Raw genomic sequence first — 18,597 nt, 5'->3', positions numbered from 1 at the left:
GAACAACTTTAATTAAACAAATTCCATGCAAGGAACAATATTCTTCTATTATAATCCATGATGATGGTGCTGCAATCTTGATAGATCCGATATATCTACAACTTTATTCGCAGATACTCTACGAAAAATCTCTTAAGAACTACTTGCCCCTCTTAAAGCTCCACCACAGTGGGAAAATAGAAAATAGCAAATAGAAAATGCCATGGAAAATGGCTAAATAAATTCGTAAATTCAATTCTGTTTACGAAAAGCAACAGCACAAACAAATGACTTCCTTTCGGGCGGGCAAAAACTTTCTGCATTCACATGTGTTTGGGGGTGGGTGTGGGGGAGGGGGGTGCGGGAGTGGTAGTGGCTCTGTGGCATGCCTCTGGGCTTGGCTGACTAAAAGTTTTCCTTACGTTTTCCATTGTGTGGCCGCCCTCAGGAGCTTCACCGAATTGGTTATGACATGGCCAAAAAGAAATTATCAAAGAATTAGTGGTGCTGTCACGTGTGGCTGTGTATCTTTGTATCTTTGTATCTATGTACATGCTTGCATATATCTGAGAGTTTCGTTTGAGTGGCTAAAGCTGTCATCTTAGTTTCCCTAAGTGGATTACTATACAACTGGATGCAAAAGCCACTCGGAGTGCCACAAGCACAGACAGCAGCTGCGGCAGTGTCCTGCTGATCGGTTGAAAGCCACTTGAGCGGGTGAGCCCCAAAGACAGGGTACACTGTGGGAAAACGAATGCGCTAACAATCGCTTTTTTAAAGGAAAAAACTATAATATTAAAAGAAAGATTTTGGAATGTTTTTGGAATGAAATTGAAGTGGAATTCAGGGATCCTTCGGAGTTATGGTTTCTGTGGGTGATATCAAAGAATCCTTACAGCTATTCCTTCTTGAGTTTTGATTGAAATTTCTTTCAAATCTCACAAATCTTTTTCTCTCCTAGATCTTATATGTATTCCCTACAACACCCATTCCTCAGTGGAAAATATACTTTTACAAAAGATACATGGTTCAATTGAAAAGATACTTCTTAGAAGATAATTTAATCCCAAAAGACACTTCCAACCAAAAAAGTAATTCTTAAAATTGAATTCAAATCAAAGTCTACCTCCATCCAAAAGAGACTTCTTTAAATGAAGAGCAGAAAGTATCTTGTATAAGATTAATATTCCACACCGAAATCTATCCCATAAAACATGCCTCAAAAAGTAGGAAAAAGATATTTAACTTCTCTTTCAATGCAAAAAGTACCTTCTCTAAAGTATTCCTCCACTAAAACTGCTGAAATTCTTTGGTTATTGATAGATCATATATCTACGATGAAATGAGAAACTTTTCTCTATAGTTACAAAATATATAGGTACATATTCATAGAAGATCTGTGGTGCCTTCACCCTTTTTCCTCCCTCTTTAGCTAACAGTTTTGTGGCTTTTTTTCCTAATTTTAGAATATTTTTGTTGTACGTACGTCGCATTGTTCTCGGTGCACCGGATGTCGGATGTCGTGTCTATTTAAAGGCTTTTTGGTCTTTGGCTTCGGGTCGAAAGTTCGCTGGCAGCTAATTGAAAAATTGAAAGAAAAAAGCCCGAGCAGCAAATTAGCAAAAAGGGAAGGGGGAACGGAGAAACCGAGGAACCGAGGAACACAATGGCCGCCCAAAAATAGGCAAACAAAAGCATTCGGAGGGGTACGGATCCCTGAATGAAGCGACTCGGACTGGACCTCGATGAATGAATGAATGACTGTTTGAATGAATGGCTGGTCGAGTGAATGGGAAGCCTGACCTTTTGCAAGGGTTCGTAATCGGTCAACGAGACAATGGCGGAGGATACTCTGTTGGGGAGCGGAGGGGAATCGCTAATCAAGTCGGGAATATCTTTTCGTTCTGCCTCATTTGCAAAGGTACGACAAAGAGAGGGGGAGGGAGAGGAATGAACTTTTCAGGGCTTCAAATGCATTGCCATTGGAAGTTTTTGCCCACTCAATCGATGGCTTAGAATGCAACCAACTTTTCCATTCAACCAAACACTCTGCTAAACCCCTGCTTTCCCCCTTCGTTATTTCAGGAGCAACACGAGGCTGGAATTTTAATCAAGGACCGCAGAAATGCAGTCAAAGGCAAGTCAGGCGCGTGGCACAGATACAACGCGGCACTAATTGAGGCACAGGACTGCGACCGCGACCACGTCCAGAACAGGGACTAGGACCAGGACCAGAACCAGGACCAGGACCAGGACCATGGCTTCATTTGTATGCAGGCCAGGAGCATCCACAGCCAAAGCAGCAGCAGCAGCAACAAGAGCAACGGAAATGCAGAGCAGCGGCTAAGCGGAAGCCCCAAGCCGCAGCAGCCGTGCCCCAAACACAACCAGCCAACGGAAAACAGACGGAAAATAGACAAAACACAAACAGGCACACCGACGAAACCAAAACGCACTAAAAACACCAGCACAAACTTGCAGGAAGAGGACTCGGATTTGGATTCGGATTCGCATTCGCATTCGTTTTCAGGATGATGAGCGCTGGGGGTACCTACATCTCCACCGCCAGCGTGGAGGTGCCACAGGCCCTGCAGGATGGCGAAAAGTTCATTCGATGGGATGATGTGAGTACCTACAAAAATTATAAATTTGTATAGGGGGAAAACGATGTTGGGAACACGTTGAAGCATTGTTCCACGGCAGAACCTATGACGTGATTCATTTGCAGAGTAAAGGTCTTCTATGCGATATTTACTGCCTTCCAGCAGATCTCTAGTTGGGATATGCATTAGTTTTCTGCTATATCTGGAAGTTTGGGGTTCAAAGAGCCACCCAAACTTGGTAAATCCATTACATTTGAGAACTAACTGAATGCTAACCATAAAAGCTGTAGAAAAGACTGTTTCTGTGAGCAATCGGTTCTTGATTAAATGATCTGTAAGCATTATTTTGTTTAGAAAACACAAAGAATCATCGTAAGGGAATATTTTCTGCGAAGATTGCCAACAATCGAATAGGAGTCTCACTGAGAGACAGTTGATGGGTTGTTCTATTTAATATTAATTTACTGTTCACGAAGTACAATAGCACTCCCCTCAAGAAGCCCTCTCCTAGAACGAGTAATCGTCCATATGATCAGTGATCCAACTCTCAAACGAATACACCGAAGTGTAAACCGAGGGATACCTTGTGAGCGAGCAGGGAACATAGCCCCAGGAGACCACGCCGACCTGGTAGACAGAGCCGTCGGTGGAGCGGCTGATCAGAGGGCCGCCGCTGTCGCCGTTGCAGGCGCCGTCGGTGGTGCCGGCGTTGTAGGTGCAGACATTGGTGTCCACCACTTTGTGGTTCTCGGGCATGGCAGCGATGCAGCTCTCGTAGTCCAGGATGTCCACATCGAGCTTCTGGAGGATGTCCGGCAGGCCCATGGATCCGTCCTTGCCCCAGCCGTAGAGGGTGCCGCGGTTGGAGCCCTCGAGCTTCTTGGGGGGCATGGCGATACTCGCCACGGGGGAGCTGCCGTCGCGGGAGACGGCATTCAGGTCGAAGGGCGTCTCCAGGAAGATCAGGGCGATGTCGAAAGGTCCCGCCTGGCCCGGGTAGCTCTCGTGGATTAGCTGGCGGCTGCTGGTGACCTCTCGCACTTGGGTGTCCTCGGGGTTGCTGCGGCTGTGGCCGGCGGCCACCGCCAGGTACGTGTCCTTCGTGAGGCAGTGGGCGGCGGTCAGCAGGACGTCCGGACGGATGATCGAAGCAGCGCAGAACGAGGTCCCGGCTGTGCTCTGCAGGGAGACGATGTAGGGAGCCTCCCCACGCTCCGCCTCGTAGCCGTTGATGATGCGTCCCTCGGGGAATCCTGGCTGGGCGATCGTGTGGCCCGAAACGGCGGCCACTGCGAGGGCCAGGAACACCACAAATTGTCTCATGTCTCGGCTGCTGGCTTGGGTTTGTTCCACCAGTGGGTCCGGCACTGATTTTTATACGGGGATCTAATCTATTTTCCCTTATCGTTGGCTGCAGACACGAGCACACGTAGATTTACGATCCTTTGGGGCACTGATAGACCACCGCGTTATCCTGTGGCCTGACATATCTCTCTCAGGTGGGGGGCTTCACAGATTGTGGCTCTATCCCACTATCCCACATCTCCGGATCTCGAGTGTATGCTCCACTTTGGAGTGTCGAATTTCATATAATTTGAGTGTCGAATGTTCACACTTAAGATTGAAGCAATTATCTATAGCCCTTGGCTTAATAAATCAAAGAGTTATATTCTCTAGATTGTTTCATTAGGAATCTCTTCAAACAGAGATAAGATACGTTTTGGCGCTAATGAACTTATGATTTCATCGGCGAAACGAAGAGTAGATTTCTGCACCATCCGTAAATGGGGAAGTTAAAGACCTTCGCAACGAGTTCTAAAGAGTACAAGTCAAGAATCTGCACATATTCATGGATCCCAAAGACTATCCAGAGAAAGATAATACAGATGATAATTCTGATAAATCCACGCAAAATACCTTTTTTCATATTTGGAATATTACTTTCCATCAATCCCAATCGTTTGAATCTTTATGGCATGAACAATCTGCAAGATATGGAGCTCCTATTTGATATGAACACATATAAGGCATCAATCTACATGTCGAACAAATCTACAATCTACAAATCGGTTAATGTTTATAGACTAAATTTAGGGTGCCTCGACAGCAAGATACCCAGGTAATCGCCCTTTATGATCCCCTATCTGGAGTACACCTGTACCCTATGATTACTGGGAACTTAATATGAACTTTCCCATAAAATAGGTACATTTTAAGGGCAGAGCTTTTCGGCGAGAGCTTTCCCATTCAGCATTTCCTCTAATCTCGTTTCGATAAGGAATAAACTGGAATTGGAATTGGAACTATGACTCTGATTGGCTCTGCAATCGAGAACCCCGAGACTATCAATGGCACACGCCTCCCAGAAAAGCAGGGGCCTTTTCAGACTTATAGATTGCTTATTATAGTACTGCCATAAATCCAAAGACAATCTGCGGACTCTAGATCCGCGGATTAGCTGTAGACCGTGGAATGCCCAATCATAACCATAAATTGCGAGACCCCATGACAAAGCGTGGACTTTAGACGAATGCATATATTTCACAATTCATCCATGGATCTTTAATCATCTTGTCAAGGGATTCCTGAACACGAATCCATTGGAAGATGATCTGCAAGAGTGCAAGGGCTATCCCTTAGAACAGAGCGTAGTAGGCGGTCTGCTTGGCCTGGATCCAGTCGATGTAGGCGGAGACGCGGGTGTAGACCGACGGCAGCTGGGCCAGTCCGCAGGGAATGTAGCCCCAGGAGACGATGCCGACCAGCTCGGAGGGGGCGTTCTCGTGCTCAACGACCAGGGGGCCGCCGGAGTCGCCGTTGCAGGCGGACACGCTCTGTTGCAGCGAAGAGGAGCAGATGTTCGAGGGCTCCAGAGGAGCGTTCTCGGGCAGGGCCTCGACGCACTCGGGGTAGTTGACGAGCTCGGTGGTGACGGTCTGCAGGCTCTTGGCGGCGGTCAGGACGTAGGACTTGGGCTGTCCCCAGCCGTACAGGTGCGACTCTCCGGCGTGGACCTCCTCGCGGACGGGCAGAAGGGCGGGCTGCACCCACTCGTTGAACTCGAAGGGCTCGCTCACGTGCAGGATGGCAATGTCGAAGGGACCCACGCCGCCGGTGTAGGACTCGTGGACGCGGCCGAAGTCGATCTGGCGCTGCTGAGTGAGCTCATCGACCTCGGCGCGGGTGTGCAGACCGGCGATGGCGCTCATGCCCTCGGGATTGGAGATGCAGTGGGCGGCAGTGAGGATCCATTCCTTGTTGATGATGGTGCCGCCACAGATGTGCGAGTGCTTCTCGACTTTGGTTGCCAGCGACACGATGTACGGGGCAGAGTGCGGGTCAGCCTCGGTGCCGTTGATCACGAAGCCAGTGGCGAAGCTGGGGATCAGATGGGCGAACTTGTCGGTCAGTTTGCCGGCCTGGGCGGTGGCCACCAAGGCCACGAGAAGCGTCAGAGCAATCACCTTCATTCTGTTCGATTCTGAAGAGCGGGAATAATGTCTGCCAGTGCCGGCGCTGCCTCTTTTATAGTCGGAAGGCGCGGCGAGATTAGCGAATAGATTTATGAATGGTATCTGGAATAGACTTCGATTAGACTCCGATTACACGCGGCTATTCCTACGAATCGATTGGGATCTACGCTCTGATAAGGTTACGCTATGGGTTTTGCCCTTGAAAGCTGTGCGTAAACCCAAAGCCAGAGCGAGAGAGCCTGGGCTTTTCCCCCTCGACTTTCTGCTGCAGGAAGGCTTCGGCTGGGACACACGTGGAGCAAGGCTTCATTAGAGCACCTGTGGAGGTGAAAGGCAACGCGCGTTGGAGCCCCCTTTAGGGGTGAAAGGCTTCCCGCGTTGGAGTCCCCTTCAGAGGTGAAAGGCTTCCTGTGTTGGAGTCCCCTTTGGAGGTGCGTAATGTGGGTACTGAGGTGTTGACAGCCGGACAAGGTCGCCAGGGGTCTGGCCCTGGCTCTCTGGCATGAAAGGATGCTAAAAATACGCCGGAACACTGGCCCCTGCCTCATGGACCACTGGTCAGAGTCCGGTCCTGAATGGCGGAGGACTAAGCCAATTAAAAGCAAATTTCACGGCATACAAAGTTCTCCCTCGCCCGTCGCTTCCTCCGTTCCTCCGCCCTCCCCCCTCAACCGGACATCCAACCGCAGCTTTGCGTAAAAACATTTTTAAACAACAACAAAAAAAGCAGAGAGGGAAAGAGAAACAGGAAAGCGCGCCAGGGAGGGGCGGGCCATGGCCATGTGGCCTTAATGGCACTTCGAGGGCCAGTTGGCAGCCGGCAATTATGGATGCATCGCCACATTGGAGATGCTGCACGGACTGGCCGGTACTGGCCGTGGCTGCACGTGGGGGATACACATCCAAGGCAAAAAGGTAATTGCATGGACAAAACTCCCCGGAAAAGCCAACTTCCATTTAAGAGCATTTGCGGCGGCATTAAGAACAATATCCGATGCGTTTCAATTTGAGCTAAAAGTGGTGGAGAAACAAGTTTTATGCTAAATTGAGTGTCTATCGGTGTGATAGGAAGAAACCCAATCAATGTAGTCGTTTACCAAAGGTACAAAAGTTCGATCTTAAGGATTTTTGGCGGAGAAAGATTGGGTAACATATTCTACTGCTATTAAATCCAAGTGCTACCTCTGTTAGGTTTTGGACATCCAATGATCGCAACATTTAGGGGAGGAAAATACACATACACAGCTACTAAATCTTCTAGAATGAACTTAGAGGCGGTATTTGAGCATAGTCATGGTGAAATGTCGTCGATCTGCTATCTCTTTTCTACAAAAACAAGTAGCTATCGATATCTCCCCAACTTTAAGAGAATCGTATTCCCAATCAAAACCCAACAAAATTCTATTAGAGACAGGGACAGGGAAATACTTCCAATAGAAAGAGTAAAACAGGCAGTATTTTTGGGTAATTTCCCTCATTGGGGAATTTGTTCCGCTTCAGGGAATTTCTCTCCCACTCTGCAATCGGCTATTGGTAAAGCGACTATAAAAGTCCCAGGGCTCTTGGAACTCTTCTTAGGAATATAGGAATGGGTATAGGATATTCCTAGATATTCCATATTATATTAAACTATTCTTAGAATGAATTCTAAAAAGCTAAAAAGCTAGCTTATGCAAATATAATAGATTGGCCGATGGGATTTCATATTGTCTAATAGAACCTATTCCTTTTGGTACTAGGGCTTCATGTGGAGATACTTCTCTCCTTATACAATGTATTTATGAATATCCAATCAGAAACGAAATCGAAAACATACACACCGATTGTATATGAAAGAGAGAAGACCTTCCCCCAAAGACCCAATCCATTTCCAGAACTATTTCCCCAGAATACCTCCAATTCATATGGGAACTGCTCTCTCTCCCAAAGCTCCGAACCCGCGCACTATAAAACCCTCGTCAGACGATCGCAAACCGTTTAGACCTATCGAGGTTCCCATCGTGGCCCTACCTATCAGTACTCTCGTACCCAAAATATACTTCGCTTCCGTAGAATGCTATCGCTGTTCGTTCTACTGCCGCTGGTGGCGCTCGCCGGCGCCGCCTCCCTGCCGCACATCCAACACCTGACACCAAGGGAAACCGTGGAAGAGTCCCCAGTGGAGATCTCGCCACTGATCCTCGATGGCTACGACGTCCAGGGAGTGGACAATGTGCCCTATTTGGTGTCCCTGAGCCTCACGAAGGCCACCTACGCGCATCAGTGCGGAGGAGTGATCATCGGCAAGACCTGGATCGTGACGGCCGGACACTGCGTGGAGGGAGTCCGGGCATTCAACGGGGATGTCCTCGGCACGCCCATCTATGCGGGCGTGAGCAACCGCTCCAATGTGACCGCCGCTCAGGTGCGCTACGTGGACTTTGCCTCCGTTCACCGTTCGTTCAATGGCAATGCCGGCAGCGACAACATTGCCCTGCTCCACGTCTCGGAGCCGTTTGTGTACACCGCCCGCGTCCAGCAGATCGCCCTGCCGGATGTCGATGAGGACTACTCCGGAAAACTGGTCACCGCCTACGGATGGGGTCTCACGGACGTGGAGGGCGATGAGTTCTCCAAACAGCTGCAATACGCCTTTGCCCCTCTCCTGCAGAACTCCGAGTGCGAGGTGCTGCTCCCGTCGGATGCCCCTCTGACGGACAAACAGGTGTGCTCCACCGTCAAGACCTGCTACGGGGACGGAGGCACTCCCCTGGTGTACTGGCCCATCGATGGACCCGCGGAACTGGTGGCCCTCGGCTCCTGGAGCTACATGCCCTGCGGCTATGCCAACCGCCCGACGGTGTATACCTCCGTGCCGTCGTACGTGGGATGGATCTATGGCACCATAGCCGCCTATTATCAGCTCAACTGAAGGGGCCCTTCGAATAGATCTTTTTGCGTAATCATCACATCGCCACTCTTGTAGTGCATTAAAGCGAGTAAATGCTGTAGGCATTCCCGTATCTAATCAGGGAACGAATACTGTATTTTTATTGCCCGATAAGTGGCGTATTGATTGTCCGAAATCTAGCAAATATTTACGATAACCGATCGCTGCGTGATCACCGATCAGCGATCAGCGATCCCCTATCCACGATCGGTATATAGATACTGCAAACACCTGCTAATCAAGGCCAAGAGAGAAAGCAGCGAAAGACACACGAAGGATAAGGCTAGGGGTATCCAGCTGGTGCTCACTCGGCGCATCAATCTTCCTTAATTTCTGAGCTCTGAGGCGGCCCCCAACAGAGCGGCAGACTTTGACGAGTGGCTCCCTTCAAATGACGGGTCTCCCAGTGCCCAAACCCCACTCTGCTGCTGCTGCTGCTGCTGCTGGGGAGGCATCTCTGCTGAAACTACAACAGGAGCCAAAAGTTGGGCAAAACTTTCGCTCAGGTGCAGAGCCGGTGCTGATGGGATACATATTTTATGATATAATTTGCATGTAGTTTGCACAGCCAAGCAGCTGCTTAGACCCCGCATTTTGATAGTTTCAACATTTGCATACACTTCTCACACTTTGGACTTGGGGCACATCCACATCCGCAGCAAGGAGCGGGACTGCCTCACAGACTTCCAGCCCTTTCACGAGTGTCGTCAATCCCTAAGCATGATTGACAATAGAATGTGGAATGGCGTGTGACAATCGTCACCAGCAGATATGGCTTCACATATCCGTAGATATATCTGTATCTGTGTCTGTGTCTGTATCTGTGTCTGTGGCACAGCTGCCTTGCCTTTTCCTTTCGCTCGGCGCTCTTCGGTCTGTGCCTGCGGCGGGGAGTGACATCCAACTGTTACACCAATTGAATTATGCATGCAATCGCTTTTATCCTAAACGCGCACACCCAACAGATACACAGATACACTCGGAGGATACACTCAAAGACTTCGCTTTTAGTATTTGAAAATCGTGTCAAGTGGCAAGTGGCAGTCGTCAGTTACAGGGTTCTACTTTCGCACAGCATTTATTGAATTTCCACAGAATTTTGCATATTGAAATCGAATTAACAAAAGTTTTCCACCCCCCCTTGGCCAGAGCTTTTCCGCTGCGAGCAGCCGAAACTCAATTAGTTTTCCCGTAATTAGACAAACAGGAAAAGGAGAACGGAGAACGGGAAAGCGGAAAACGGAAAACGGAAAAACAGAATGCAGGACAAAACTCAAATGGGGATTCCAATTAGCGCTGGAGATGGACCCCGAACCCTTTCTTGCTCCACGAAAATCCCCAGCAAATATGCGACTAATTGAAAATCCCTGCCTCACTCCCACTCCCACTCTCACGTCTCTCTTTAGTCTCCTTGGGCCATTGAATCCGAGTGAATGTTTTCAATTTCAATTACTCCATAGAGCGGGAAAGTGTTTTCCACTCTGGCACCTAGCGGGAGTGGGAGAGAGTTCATTAAACCCCAACACTCAATCCCCGCCACAGGGAAAAGGGATAATGAACTCTGCGAATTAAATACGAGAGTATTCTCGTTACAAGTATTTTCATTTGCTCATCAATTTTTCGCCATATTAACCGAACGTCCCCCCTAATCTTAATGGCGGCCCATCCTTGGGGAGGTGAGGTCAAGGCATGCCACAAGGCGGCTACTCCTCCGAGAGATACATTGTTGGCCCTGTCCTAGCTCTGTGCCGCTCTGTACTTGCGTGACCAGGCCACACTTTTGGCCCTTGCCCACTTTCCCACTTTGTTGCACAGACATCCATCCATCCTTTCATCCCTCGCGCTTTTGTTGCAGGTTATTCTATCTGACTTCTTATGTCTGAGTGAGTGTCTTGCCCTCCGCCACTCACTGTCTGGATAAACATTCATTAAAGAGCCGCACCATTTAGCGCGTTGTTTCAGTCGCTTCCAAGAAAATAGAAAGTACAGAGCAGATAGGGAAACAAAGGATGGATTCGGGGTGGGAATGCCAAGAAACACTTAAAGATCGTTCGTCTATTTGGTAACTAATGTATCCTATGGTTGAAACACCGATCTACGAGACAGATATCTTAATGTTACGACCCATAAACAGCATTTAACAAAGAAAATAGCAACTGGGAAGAACTTACACTCTCATTCTCTTCGCTACCTGGTCACTTTTCGCACTTTTAGTCCCCTTTTGACTCCTCCGCGTCATCCAAACCTAAAGGATCGATCTATCTATAAAGAAACTTTTCCGCTCTAGAAACATCTAAGCAAAAAGCGTTATACCCTTTCTTGTAGAGTATCCGAACAAGCGAAAAAGACATATTTCGTGCCTCGCAGATTGGGCCTGTGCTTATTTGCAAGAATATTTAAAAAATACGAGTAAAATATTTCACTTTTGGCTCGAGATATTCCATGGGTGGGATGCTGTTTGGGGCACATCTGTTTGGCATTGCCACAAGGGAGCTCGGGGGCTGGGGGCCAGAATTTTCTCATTCGCATTCTTTTTCTTTGGTTTTTATGAATGAATGAATGCTTAAATATTTATGGCCGCCCCATGGCGGAGGCCCATTTAATTTGACTTAAATAATAAGCAGAAATAACAGATGACAGACGATAGACGATGGGATGCGATGCGATGCTGTTGCACTTGGGGACGGGACTGTCCGGCCGATTTGCGGGCTATTCGAATGAGAAATTGGCCAGAATAAATTCATTAGCCAGGCTGTGGGGTTGCCTGGCAGTTCAATGAACCCCATGGATTGGAAACTCATGCGTGTGCGTTTGTTTGTATCTTTATTTTGGACCCGAATCGGAATCGGGGGATGATATTTGTATCTTTCGAGTTTTTTCAATTATCTGCACATCTGCAATCAATAATCTTTTTGGATTTCCTCTTCCTCATTTCTTCTAGGACTCGGGCACTGGCCTACCGGTGACGATGCGCGTCGACGCCAAGGGCTTCTTCCTCTATTGGGTGGACCAGAACAACGAGCTGGACATCCTGGATATAGCCACCATTCGGGATGTGCGCACGGGACAGTATGCCAAGAAGCCAAAGGTGCGTATACGCGATGGGATGCTAAACAGAGAGAGAGAGAGAGAGAGCGCCTTTTCTGGGGGACTTCCTTCCTTCCTTTCTTCGTTCCTTCAGGCACAGCAGCAGCACTCTGTTGGGAGGGGTAGAGAATAAAGAAATATATTTGTCTGGTTTTCACACGCACAATAGAACGAGGAGGGAACATCAGCAGGAGAAGGAGCTGGAGGGCGTGATGGAGGGAGGAGTGTGTGTACATTGTATGCCCTGTTGCGATGGCGAAGGATGTTATAACTTTTTCATGATGTGTAGAGATGGGTAATCGACTATGTCGAGTCCTACACGCAGGAGGTAGAACATGATGAGGTCTCTCCAGGGACATGCCACATGCCCTCTGATGGATACATCTAATCGTATATTCAATGCCAGCACCAGCACCAGCACCAGCCATATCAGAGGCTCCCCAGAAGGCCACCCACACCACACGAGCACTCGCTTTTAGCTCCCCGAAGTTTATTCCTGAATTTTAAAAATTCTCTCTATTTTCAAGCGCACAAATTCCAGCCCTTAAAATAGTTGCCTTCTCCTGTGAGCTTCATGGACAGTGAAACACCACATGAAATCACTTTTCTTTACCTTCTTGAATGTGGACTTCAAGCACTCAATTCTGGCTCTCATGGCCCTGCGAATATTTTCTGCATTTTATAAATTCTCTCTCTATTGTCAAACGAAAATATTTCACTACTTTACAGATATTTTCGTATGATTTACAAATATTTAAGTCCGAAAATTCTTACATACAACAAAAACTGAAGAGTTCGTACCCCATTTCGCAGAATTAAAGCGTAAATAGATGTACTTTGAAGGGATTTTAAAAGAAAAATGTAATTGGACGGAAATTTAAGGAATGTTTTCTTTTCTGATTGTGGGGCTCAAGGCTTTTATTCTGTTTTATTATCGTGAGGACCAAAATGTATCTACATATATGCAGGCTCCGTTAATAGCACATAATTAAATAAATTAACTAAATTTTCACATCGTTTGGAGGGATTTTAATTAAATGCAAATTAGCGTTGGAGTCCTAGCCATATAGCAGCACACGTGTCTCGACATCAAGATACCTGCTACTACCTTTCTATATCTCTAGGAAAACATTTAAAAAATGGCACTGCTAAGCCACACTGGGAGAAAGTGACTCTGCTTTATAGTAACTTTTTCAAAAGGGGAATTTTAAAAGTTCTCTAAATCTAAATTCTATCCCGATTTTCAGACATAAATTTCTAGCATTTAAAATTATGCCGCAAAACTAATTTAAGGCCATAAATGCTAAGAAAAATCCTATAAAATTCTACAAATTCAGTGAATAATCGTTTAAAGAGCATACAACCTTCGTCTTCGTCTCTGAATCTGGCATTCCCTCGTTAATTCTTTGTATATTCTTCGGGTAATGTCTTTGCTTGTTTATAGACAAATTTTTTAAAGCATTAATTATTTTGTTGGCGGCGGCATGGCTTTGGCGTTGAATGCAGCATCTGCATGATGCCCCAATCTCTGCGGCTTTAGAGGGTGATGATGGCGATGACAACGACGACGATGGCGCGTATATTTTTTGAAGATTACGAGCTAATAAAATGCCTGGGTCAGCAATTGAAAGCCAATTACTGGGTGAAAGGCGAACAGATTTCCTTAGAGCCAATCCCCAAGATGCAGACGCAGACGCAGAGGTAGGAAGGGAGCAGGGGAGGAGGTTATAGTGCAGGTAATCCTGCTCCAGTTGCTGAATCTTTTGCTTAGTTTTTGCGCAGCCATGTCACGTGCGTTTCCTTGGAATCGGGATTTCCATTTCCTTCAGCCGGAGCACGGATGTGTGTGTCCCGTGTGCTGTGTCCTGGGTCCTGGGTCCTGTGTGTGCTGCTGCAACAATTTTTCCGTAGTCCCAGTTTCCCACAGAGTTTTTCCCCGTCTCCCACCTTTCTTTTTTTGCTCCGCACGATTTTTTCCGTTTTACACAATTTTCTTTTTCTCTGCTCTCCCTCTCCATGTGTGTGTGTGTGTGTGTGTAACCAATACATTTATCATGGCAATGACAAGGCAACATGCTTCCATTTCCATTGGATTTCCCTGTGTGTGTGTGTGTGGGTGGGTGTGTGGGAAAAGCGCTTTATGTAAGCAGAAGGAGAAGGTGGAGCAGATGCTCCTTGGACCAGAAAAAAGTCATTGGAAATCGTGTCTAAGGTCGCAATTCCATTATTGAATTAGGTTTTCCATAAATGTGGGGCAATTATTCGTTCGCTGATGGGCGGGGTAAATCCTTGAGGCACCTGGCTTTCCTTTACTTTCATTTCCTTGGCTGCTTCCTTCTTGGAGAAGGTGAGGCATGCCGCCGCGCGCGCATTGTCCGCTGTGTATAAATCATGGCTGTCGCACAATCCCCGAGCCTAGGGCCACGCCCACTGCCCCTGATAATAGTTTGCAGTTTGTGGCGCTGTGGCGTTCTGGCGTTGTGGCTATGGTTGTAGTAAGCGACAGACCAGAACCAAGGCCACAGTCAAATGAGTTTTGTTTTTCGTGTTTGTGTTTGCTTCGAGCAAACGGAGGAGAAAACACCCAAAGGAAGCGGCAGGGAGAGAGATTGTTGCATTAATTAAATGCACAGAAGAGCGTGCCACGCGTGGGCGTTGGCCACGCCCAAAGCGCACACACACGAGCACACAGACTGGCACAAACGCTTAAAAAAACACAGACACCAGTGGACGCAAATATGTGATTAACTCGAAAAAGTTGCAATAAAAATGAGTGTTGCATCCACGAAGGGCTCCGAAAGAGTGCCCCAGAATATGAAGGGGAAAACCAGAGGCAAGAGAGAGAGAGAGAGTATGAGAGAGAGATAGAGAGGATGAGTGCAAATGTGCATTAATTAAAAATGTAAAAGTCCAGTGAATCGAAATGGAATATGAGGTTTATTAAAAAGCGCTTCCTTCCCCCAGTGTGGCAAAAATGATTGAGGGAAATGGAAATGGGATTGGAAAGCGCTTTCGGAAGCACTAGAGAAGTGAATAATTATTGAGAGAGAAAGAAACGGACTGGTACTTCAACTTGCAGTGGAACAGTGGAAATGAAAGGAAAGGTAGCCACGGTGGTGGTGGTGTCCCCAGAGGGCCATGAAAGAGGAGAACCAGCATAGAACTTAATCACAGAAACCAGAAGAAAAGTTAAAAAGATCTCATCTTTATGGATATTCCATGGTTGTTACAAATAAACAGATGGCTGGATGATTACAAGAATGGAAGAAGGAAGAAGAGTATAAAATGATACAATCCATTGATATCTGCCTTGTCCTTTGCGGTCCATTGCAGAATAGGAACATATTGCATACGGGCTTATACAGATCTCCTACCTCCATATCCAGCTTATACAGATATTGAAACAGACAGGGGTCCCCAGAATGGCTCGAACGCACACAGATCTTGGGGGATATACAGAGAGAGCTCGGGGAATAGATCCTTTTCTTAACATCTCTGTGGCATCTCAAAGGCGGTGCACAGTTTCGTCTTCAGCTTCTCCAGAGACTTGTAGATTCGCGAAGATGACCCGCCATTCCGGCGGTTGCACCGCAGAAGCTGCTTCTGCAGCTGTTGCAGGGCATCGATCGTCGACATGTGGTCCTGCAGATGGGGGTTGCGGCAGAAGCGATCGCAGCAGACAATCGGGTCGCACTTGTGCTGCGGGGCACGGTACTCGGCATCGCGGCACTCGAGATACTGGCGGTGGCGCATCTGCTGGAGGTATTCCCACTGCTGGCGCTTCTTCTCGCGAATTCGCATCTCTCGGATGAGGGGGGTGTCCTCCTCCTTTTGGCAGTAGTTACACAGCTCGCAGGGGCAGTCCTTGTTGCCGTCCTTTCCATCGCCATCGCCATCGCCTATCCTTGCCTTGGCTTTCTTGCCCTTGCCCTTGCCATCACCCTTATCCTTATCCTTGCCATCGGTTCCATCGCCAGTCCCATCACCAGTGCCATCCCCATGACCGCGGCCGTCTTTGCCATCCGTTCCATCACCGACATGGCCACCTCCGTCCGTTCCATCGCCGTGAAGGTCTCTGCGTGAGCCGGTCGTCGATCGCATCCCCGGGGTACGGCGGCCTTTTCTCAGTCTCTCGGCTTCGTCGTCGCTGTCACTAAATTCACTTGTTTTCTGCTTGTGGCCGCTGCCATGGCCATCTTTCAGCTTGCCATCACTGAGGTCGCCCTTCAAACCGTGTCCCGTTCCCTTTTCCTTGTCCTTCCCGTCATGGCCTTTCCGATCAGAGTCCTTGTCTCCCTTGCCCTTTCCGTCCTTGCCGTCACCTCTCTTTCCACCCTTGCCATCGCCGTCCTTTCCATCACCATCCTTGCCCCCCTTTCCGTCTTTTCCACCTGGGCCGCCTTTTCCGCCTGGACCGTCCTTTCCACCTTGGCCGCCTTTTCCGTCTGGACCGTCTTTTCCACCTACGCCGCCTTTTCCGTCTGGACCGTCTTTTCCACCTACGCCGCCTTTTCCGTCTGGACCGTCTTTTCCACCTGGGCCACCTTTTCCGCCTGGGCCGCCCTTTCCTCCATCACCGTCCCCGCCACCCTTTCCATCTCCGTCTCCACCCTTCCCGTCACCGTACTTTCCGTCGCCTCGACCTCCCCTCTTCCAATCCCCTCGTCTGCTCTTCCTTTCGCCACCCTCTCCATCTCCATGTCCATCTCCATAACCATCACCATCCTTGCCATCACCGTCCTTGCCATCGCCGTCCTTGCCTTCGCCATCCTTGCCATCGCCATTTTTACCGCCTCGGCCATCTCCATCAGACTTACCCCCGGCTCCGCCGTCGGCTCCGTCGGGCACCATTTCGCCGCATCCTTGGGTCGGGGGATCACCCGGAGCCTTGCAGCACTTCTCGAACTCTTGGCACATCTCGTTCTGCTCGGGATTCTGCTCAAAGCAGCAGAGCAACCGCCCGTACAGCTCGTCGTAGTCCTTGGGCTCCTCCTCGACCGATGGCTGCGCCGCCTCTTGCTCCCGCTTGAAGGCCTCGTCGATCGCGCGTGGGTCCTCCTTGTACATCTTCCACTCGTAGTCCGTGCACTTGTTCTGTGGCCGATCGCAGGATAAATGACACACCCGATGACGCAGGCGGTGCTTCTGCTTCTTCGGGGTTCGCTTCATCCCCAAGGCGCTGGACAAGGGAATCGGGGGCCCGCGTTCGTCTTCGAAAGGCGGGCTCTGGGGATCCCGGGGCGGACAATGCAGCCATGTGAAGGCGTAACTGGGCGACAGCTTCCGCCTGACGGTGGGCATCCTCTCCAGATGCGAGCGGAGGCACTCTCGATTCAGCACATAGGAGCCACTCGGCGGTTCCATCGGCTTCTTTTCGGGCGCGGGCTGCGGCATCGGGGGCTTTGGTTTCACGCCGCTGGCAGCCAGAAGGCTCTTGGTCAGGGCCTGGTTGAAGAGCAGCGCCTCGGGATGCCGCATTTCAGCGCCGATGCCGTACCAGCCGAGGCTTTCCTTGTTGGGACTGCGTGTCCAAGCTTCCAACACATCGTCCCTCTCCGTGTCGATGAGCGGCCCACAACCAGCGGCCTCCATGCTGTCCGACATCCACTCCAGGGTTTTCTGCTGGGTGCACCTCGAAATAGGGGGACGGATGTTGGGATATGCCTCCGCGGGCTGGTAGTTTGTGGTCTTGCAGTTTTTGTTTCGCATCCAGTCGTAGATTGTGACATCCTCCAGGCGCTGGCATCCGGCATACACCGGTGGCTGCCCCGTCGACTTTGGGCCGTTCTTATCCTTTGACATTTTTCCTTAGTGTGGAATATCCTTCTTAAAACCGATTCGGGTCCAAATAAACAAACGTTTTTTAATAAATTTATGAACTAGAACATTAAAACCAAATAAAAATTACACTAGCCTTAAAAATTTAGGTGTTGTTGGCTCTGAACATGATTTTGTACTGAGGTTTTGCATCTCCCCCAAAGGGGAAATGTCATCGAAAGTAAAGTAAAGGCGCACTCTGTTCGGAGAAAGCGCATTTCCATTTCCACTTCCGATCGTTTCCATGCCACCTATGAAGCAAATGATATCCGCGAACAGAGGCTGCTGTTGTCACACTTCCTTTTTTTGTTTCTTTTAATAATTTTGTTGCAAATTTGTGTCTTTTTGTTCTTCTTCTTCTTTAACAACTATCGATTATAACAAATTTATTATTATATAACGATTCAAATAATAATTTTCGAACACTACAAGAAGCTCATACAAACCCAACAAATTGGTATATCTGAATGGAGGAATCGAACAATTCCACTTTCGAAACTGCCAAGAAGCTACAATGGATTCCTCCTTCAGAGGCCACCAAATGACAGTGCATGAAATCAATATTTCATTTCAGCAGAATATATACTAGGATTTTCTGTTGAGTATTAGGTCTAGGCTGAATTTTCTTTGCCATTAGCTATTTTTTTTGCAAATGAGCAACGACGAAATCGAAAAACACGTTTGCAGATACACTCAGTTCAGCCTATCG

At 48.4% G+C, this 18,597-nt stretch overlaps 5 protein-coding genes across 9 annotated transcripts in view; 2 read left to right on the top strand and 3 right to left on the bottom strand.

The window, feature by feature from the left end:
• Positions 1 to 18,597, top strand: part of Plc21C (Phospholipase C at 21C) — a 56,530-nt gene that overhangs the window by 17,909 nt on the left and 20,024 nt on the right. For all 5 annotated transcript variants that reach the window (XM_033379734.1, XM_033379732.1, XM_033379736.1 and 2 more), the window contains exons 2-3: positions 2,065 to 2,603; positions 11,926 to 12,072. In XM_033379734.1, the coding sequence (XP_033235625.1) occupies positions 2,511 to 2,603; positions 11,926 to 12,072 (240 nt within the window). In that variant the 5' untranslated portion in view covers positions 2,065 to 2,510. The remainder of the gene's footprint in view (positions 1 to 2,064; positions 2,604 to 11,925; positions 12,073 to 18,597) is intronic.
• Positions 3,016 to 3,938, bottom strand: LOC6902820 (lectizyme-like). Its single transcript, XM_033379740.1, has one exon. The coding sequence runs from the start codon at positions 3,903 to 3,905 to the stop codon at positions 3,090 to 3,092; it is 816 nt and encodes a 271-aa protein (XP_033235631.1). The 5' UTR covers positions 3,906 to 3,938; the 3' UTR covers positions 3,016 to 3,089.
• LOC4816805 (lectizyme) lies at positions 5,099 to 6,083 on the bottom strand. The gene has a single exon (XM_001356414.4). The coding sequence runs from the start codon at positions 6,050 to 6,052 to the stop codon at positions 5,219 to 5,221; it is 834 nt and encodes a 277-aa protein (XP_001356450.1). The 5' UTR covers positions 6,053 to 6,083; the 3' UTR covers positions 5,099 to 5,218.
• On the top strand, positions 8,027 to 9,070 carry LOC4817389 (lectizyme). Its single transcript, XM_003736096.3, has one exon. The coding sequence runs from the start codon at positions 8,109 to 8,111 to the stop codon at positions 8,964 to 8,966; it is 858 nt and encodes a 285-aa protein (XP_003736144.2). The 5' UTR covers positions 8,027 to 8,108; the 3' UTR covers positions 8,967 to 9,070.
• LOC4817174 (uncharacterized) lies at positions 15,256 to 18,051 on the bottom strand. Its single transcript, XM_033379737.1, has one exon. The coding sequence runs from the start codon at positions 17,871 to 17,873 to the stop codon at positions 15,558 to 15,560; it is 2,316 nt and encodes a 771-aa protein (XP_033235628.1). The 5' UTR covers positions 17,874 to 18,051; the 3' UTR covers positions 15,256 to 15,557.

This window comes from Drosophila pseudoobscura, chromosome 4 (genome assembly GCF_009870125.1).
Source record: "Drosophila pseudoobscura strain MV-25-SWS-2005 chromosome 4, UCI_Dpse_MV25, whole genome shotgun sequence".
Taxonomy (NCBI): Eukaryota; Metazoa; Arthropoda; class Insecta; order Diptera; family Drosophilidae; genus Drosophila; species Drosophila pseudoobscura.
This window is presented reverse-complemented; position numbering and strand designations above follow the sequence as displayed.